At 36.5% G+C, this 6,348-nt stretch overlaps 1 protein-coding gene across 1 annotated transcript; it reads left to right on the forward strand.

Moving 5' to 3' along the window:
• Positions 1-3,208: 3,208 nt before the first annotated feature.
• On the forward strand, positions 3,209-4,821 carry LOC104103259 (senescence-specific cysteine protease SAG39-like). The gene is made up of 2 exons (XM_070195495.1): positions 3,209-3,767; positions 4,082-4,821. The coding sequence occupies exons 1-2, from the start codon at positions 3,317-3,319 to the stop codon at positions 4,648-4,650; spliced, it is 1,020 nt and encodes a 339-aa protein (XP_070051596.1). The 5' UTR covers positions 3,209-3,316; the 3' UTR covers positions 4,651-4,821.
• The last annotated feature ends 1,527 nt before the right edge of the window (positions 4,822-6,348 follow it).

The following is a 6,348-nucleotide window of genomic DNA, read 5'->3' on the forward strand; positions in this document are numbered from 1 at the left end:
CGGATATCCGATCCAAATGAACATCCATACTATAAACTGAAAAATAAAGAAAAGCATAAAGAAAGAAAAAATGAGCACAAAAATACTGACACCGCCGAAGCTAGTGTAGCAACTGATGAGATTGAGGGAACTATATTTTTAGCAACTGAAACTAATTTGAGATTAGACAATGAGTGGATTTTAGATTCCGGTTGTTCATATCATATGTGTCCTAGCAGGATCTTGTTTTCTACATATGATTCAGTTGAAGGTGGAGTTATCTAACTGGGTAACAATGTTACTTGTAACGTTATTGGCAAAGGTACAATTCAGATCAGAATGCACGATGGTGTGGTGAGAACTCTCACCGATATTAGATATGTTCCTGAGTTGAAGAAAAATCTTATCTCTTTGGGCACTTTAGAATACCTTGGGTGCAAATTCACTGGTGAAGGTGGAGTTCTAAAAATTTTTCAAGGTGCTCTTGTGATCATGAAAGCACACAGATCTGGTTTGTTGTATACTTTATTGGGCTCCAGTGTTATAGGCCCTACTACAGTTTCGGTATCAGACAACTTTTCTAATTTTGATGGCATTAAATTTTGACATATGCCTATTGGGGCTTTTGCGGAGAAGGTGGAGCAAATTTACTATATCAGCTAAAATTAGGCCAAGGTGGAGATTTGTAATTATGGACAATATTTTGGTTAATAGAGTCCATCTCACATAAGCATAATCATCTTTGCAAAGTGTAGACGTTGTTGACGATATTCTTTGGGACCCAAAAATATTGCATTGTGTGGTGGACATCATTTGCACAAGTTGTATCTCTTCTTTTACACCTAAGATGCCAAGACTTTTTTGCCTATAAAAGGGAAGACCATTAGTTCATTTTATACATACCAACAAGACTTGAGTCTTCATTTCTTTTTTCTTTCTTTCCTCCTTTATTAAGAGTGTTTTGTATGAGAATTAGTGTTGGGAAGCACTTGTGTGAACCCTTTCTTTGGAGTGATCTTGTGAGGTTATTCTCTTAAGGTATTTGGGATTAATTAGAGTGTTTACTCTAATTTTGTACTTTCTTTTGTACTCTTATTGGTATAGTGAAATTGCTCCTCTCCGCTTGTGGATGTAGGTCACTTTGACCGAACCACGTTAAATTTGTGCTTTCTTTATATGCTTTAATTGCCATTGTTATCAACTTGCGTTGTCTTTGTTACTGTCATTATAACGTTGCTTGACTAAATTCTGCACTACTCGGGTTCCCGATCCTAACATAATTTTAGAAATGTTCTAAATATCTATCATGATAATGCTTAAGTTCAACTAGAAGAATCAATAGTCCTGCATTTGCAAGTTGGGATAACCACTCAGTCATAGACACAAACACAAAAAGAATGTCCAATCCAAATATTTCGCAACTAACTGGATAGTAGTGTCTGAATATATGCTTACATAATCTCTTTCTAGTTTTAAAATTTTCCCAACTTTCAAAGAATAAATCTATAGCTTCTCTTCTTTTTTTCTTTTCTTTAATAAAACGTCTCATGTACATTCTTCTTCTTCTTCTTCTTTTGTGGTAGTGATTGATCAACATCAATGTGAAGCTTATAAATTTAGATTTATATTGTCCCAAGACTGATGCCGAATCATAACAAAAGAATACAATCACTTGAATCTGGTCTACTAGCAGTTAAATATAAAAGGGAGCCGATGATCCCTTTATATCTTTGCGCTTCGTCAGCTTCCCATGTTCGTCGTCAAGTCTATTATTCGATATTTAGAACTACGAATAGTTTCAGTGACATCCATTGAAGTTTGACTTCGTAACATTTATCTCTCTTGTAATTGATTATTGCGCTTTTTAATTCGACATAATAGGAAAATCAAAAGTTATAAAGAGGATTTCTTCGGCAGATCAATTACAATTTACGCCAGACAACAAGCTATATTACCAAAGAATCAAAGGTTGAATATTCAGCCAGCTATATATGACAATCTCCGCAATCCATCTCTAGTAACTGGCAAGAAGCAAGAGCGAAAATCAGCAAGAAATTAAATTGATTGATGCATGTTTAGACGGTTAGTCTTTCACTCAATGTACTTGAAAATATTTGGAAAGAAATAATACTCCTTCTAACCAACCGAAACTATCGTTTATCTTATTTGAAAAAGACAAAAGGGAAAGGAGAAAAAATAATCTCATCTTAGCTTGCACCGGCTTAACAGGCGGAGGAAATTTGCAGAGACTCCATTTGCGCAAAATTTACGTATACGAACACTAGAAAGTGGGAAGTAATTTCTCCTTTTTATAACAAAACCACCAAAAGTTTCAAAAGGAACAAAAGCATAAAGAATTATGTAGAGCAGAAAGTAGAATATGAGTCTTTCTAATAAACTTGCCGTGGGCCAGTTAGCGTGGACTTGAAGTTGACAGAACCTTTGAACAACAGCATTTGCGTCCTATTAGCCAGGAAGACCAATATGCTACTCTAACAGAGTGCCGTTGGGCAAACGACGAAGACTTCTAGATTAAAGGACTGGCGCTAGGAAAATGCAAGTATGAGGCAGTTAAACATCTAATTAAATTTAGCATTAGTACCTTTTCTGCGTATCCTCATAAATAATACCTGGCTATGAAAATTATTTTGATCAGTATGGCTGTGGAAATTTTCGTTGACCTGGGTCGAAATAACAAGCCGTCACGTAAAAGCTAACAAACAAACTTTCGCGACGATAAATCATACAACAAAGAAATATAAATAAATATGTATAATATACTTTAATATGATTTGTTCAATTGACTTAAATCAATCTACTAATATAAAGAAAAAAAAACGTATATACGTGTATTTTGGGAATATGTAGAGAACATATATACGTGTTATCCTATTTTAGGAGCAATTATTGCACCATTATGTCAAGATTACGGGATATCAACTTTTGCTATACTTATTGTGTAATTAGTTTAGTTTTTCGATACTGTAATCGAAATTTCCTAGAAAAGCATAAGATTAGTGTGCAATCCAGAAATGAATAATCCGAAAAAAAGAATTACTCCGAAGATACATAACTTCAGATTTTCTATCAATAAATCCAAATGGTCATAAATCAAAACTACTTTTCCAAGACGGAATTGTTTTAATTTCCAGTTGTTAACTAAAAAGGAGGTTATATTACTGGCAGTCTAGAATAGTACATTGGGATATAATTTCTCATCTACGCGTCTCTATATAAACGCTCTGCTACCAAAGACATTGAATGCAAGCCTTAAACATTTACTTACAACAATATTCTTTGTGATCAAACCATATTTCTCCCTCTGTTATACTTAACCATGGCTATGAAAATCAATTTGATCAGTGTTCTAATATTGTTCTTTGTAGTTGGCATGTACAAATCTCATGCAACTGCTCGAAACCTGCAGCCAGCTGAATTGTCTGTGTCTGAGAGACACGAGCTGTGGATGGCACGTCATGGACGAGTTTACAAGGATGAAGCAGAAAAAGGAAAACGACTCATGATATTTAAAGAAAACATGCAATTCATTGAGTCAGTCAATAGGGCAGGAAATCTGTCTTATAAGTTAGGCATCAATGAATTTGCTGATATTACTTCAGAAGAGTTTTTTGCCAGGTATACTGGATTAAACATGCCTTCACACCTTCCATCTTCTCCAATATCGTCGACGGAATTCAAGATTAATGATCTAACTGATGACATGCCGTCTAACTTGGATTGGAGAGAGAAAGGAGCTGTCACTGAAGTGAAGCAGCAAGGTCACTGTGGTAAGATACAACATCATATGATTTTAACGCACCATGTCCTTAGTGACGGATTTACACTAGATATATAGAAATTACTACGTACATCTAACTTGTTATATATATATATATATATATATATATATGTGCATGAGTGTGCATGCGTGTGGGAAAGATAAAATAGTTACTATACTACATATATAAAGATCAGAAACTCTAAATTCTGGATTCTTAGTACTGCATGTCCTTGCAAGCAGTTATTTATTACCCTTTCCTTTATAAGTATTTCTTTTTTTAATGTTGATGCACCTGTATATGTCTTGATATGATGCGTATAGGATGTTGCTGGGCATTCTCTGCAGTTGGAGCACTAGAAGGAGCATACCAAATTGCAACAGGCCAAAAGGTGGAACTTTCTGAGCAAGAACTTCTCGATTGCACCACCAATAACAATGGCTGCAACGGAGGATTTATGACCAATGCATTTGAGTTCATCATACAAAATGGTGGAATTTCCACTGAATCAGACTACCCTTATGAAACGCAACAAGACACATGCAGAAGCCAAGAGCTCACACCAGCAGTTAAAATAAGTAGCTATCAAGTTGTGCCTGAAAGTGAAACAGCATTATTGCAAGCCGTAACTCAACAACCAGTGTCAATTGGAATTTCTGCTAGCCAAGAGTTCCAATTCTACCAAGGAGGAACTTATCAAGGAAGTTGCGCAGATCGAATTAACCATGCTGTTACAGCGATAGGATATGGAAATGATGAACAAGGTCAAAATTATTGGTTATTGAAGAATTCATGGGGAACATCTTGGGGTGAGAATGGATTCATGAGAATTATAAGAGGTACTGGAGGTCACTGTGACATCACCAAGTTGTCTTCTTATCCAGTCATTTAATTTATCCTACGGAAGTATTCTATATTTCAGTTTCTAATTATATTTTGTAGTAAGAATTAAAAGAAAATATTGGTCGTGCATGCAAAACTGTTTTGCATGCATGCAGTATCCGGGTCTTTTGTATTGGAACTTTAATTTATGGAATTATACAAGTGTATTGATTTTATATTATATGAAGCACAAAATGTAATATTGTGGGGTTGTTGTTGACTAATCAACTATTTTAATTTTCTTAGTTGAAGCTGGAAGTTTAGAATTTTACGCAAGTATTAGCTCGGTTATATAGTCACTTATCCAAATTTAATAAGCAATTGACCAGAACTTCTCTATACATGAGTACTTTCCATTCAATTTTATCTTTTTAAAGAAAATTCCCTTCTCTGTCAATCAGAAACAATAGCTATCCAAGTAGAGGGGAAAGAGGTGTGTAGTCTTGCACTGTGTGTTGTGTATGTCTCAGGCGACGGCGGTCCCTCGGAAGAGTCTAAAGTAGAGAAACCTACAAATAAATAAAAGAATACCTGTCAAAAGTTTCACCTCGGTAAACCTTTGGAATAAAGATCGTCGGGCCGCCGACAACTCCCAGGGTTCACTAAAACAGGGGATACTCCACGAAAGACTATTGAGTGACCTGTCGAGCTGATCCGACACCAAGTGGGCCGCACCTCTGAGGACTCAATATGAAACAGAAAGGTATTCCTTTAAGCCCTAAAGTCGTCCGCTTTCTCATCGGTCGCATCATTTTGATAGAGGGGGATGAAGAAAGTAGACAAAACAGACTCGCATTTCTCATCGAACAAATACAGGAAAAGAATCATATTGAAAACGCTCCTAACCCAACCCCTTCCTTCGTAGAACCCGTGTATTTTAAGTGATCCGAACCTGCCCAGAGCGAGCCTCCCATAAAGGCAAGTGAAGTTGGTGAGCCGTATGATGGGCAATCACATTTAGGATTTAAGAATATCATGTTTCACACATATTAAAAAACATGCTATCTGAGAGGAGAATTAAGTACAAGTCTATAAAGATTTTACAATCAGTAATCTGTTGAAGAAAGTAAATGAAGATTCAAGAATTTTTGACATCTCAATTTTCTTAAAGCTAGATATTATTGGCCATATTCCAATATTTATATTTGTATACGGGTAAAATCGAGGATAGAGTTATCCCCGATTTTTCGTTGTGAAACGAGTAACGACGTTACTTGTTACTGGCTCGAGTAAGCCCGAAGATACCCACAGATTAGAACCAAGAACAGAGGAATGATATAACGGGTCTTGACGTATGTGGTTGTTATTGTTCCATTGCCACTTTTTCATCTCCTTGTGCCGAGGGTCTTTCGGAAACAGCCTCTCTACCCTCCGGGGCAGGGGTAGGGTCTGCGTACACACTACTTTCCCCAAACCCTACACGTGGGATTATACTGGATTGTTATTGTTGAGCACGGACGAACCCACTGGGAATCAAGCTCGAGTGAGGTGAAGAATCAAGGGTAAAGTAAAGGCAGTTGAAGGAGACAAACGAGAAGCCGAAATATCCGCCATCAGCCAGATATTGCGGCGCGGATCACGCTCAGTATTAGTTGCGGATCTTATTTTCATGGGAAAGAAGGAAGGAAAAGATTTTTACTTCATTTAGAATTATACTAGGGTTAAATCTCCTCTACTATATAAAGAAGAGGACCCCTTCATTTTTCGG

Source organism: Nicotiana tomentosiformis, chromosome 2 (assembly GCF_000390325.3).
Source record: "Nicotiana tomentosiformis chromosome 2, ASM39032v3, whole genome shotgun sequence".
Taxonomy (NCBI): domain Eukaryota; kingdom Viridiplantae; phylum Streptophyta; class Magnoliopsida; order Solanales; family Solanaceae; genus Nicotiana; species Nicotiana tomentosiformis.

Bases quoted from the DNA above. Each gene is read 5' to 3' on its own strand.
- LOC104103259 (XM_070195495.1), top strand. From the start codon at position 3,317: ATGGCTATGAAAATCAATTTGATCAGTGTTCTAATATTGTTCTTTGTA. The intron at 3,768-4,081 runs GTAAGATACAAC...TGATGCGTATAG, and splicing joins GAAGCAGCAAGGTCACTGTG to GATGTTGCTGGGCATTCTCT.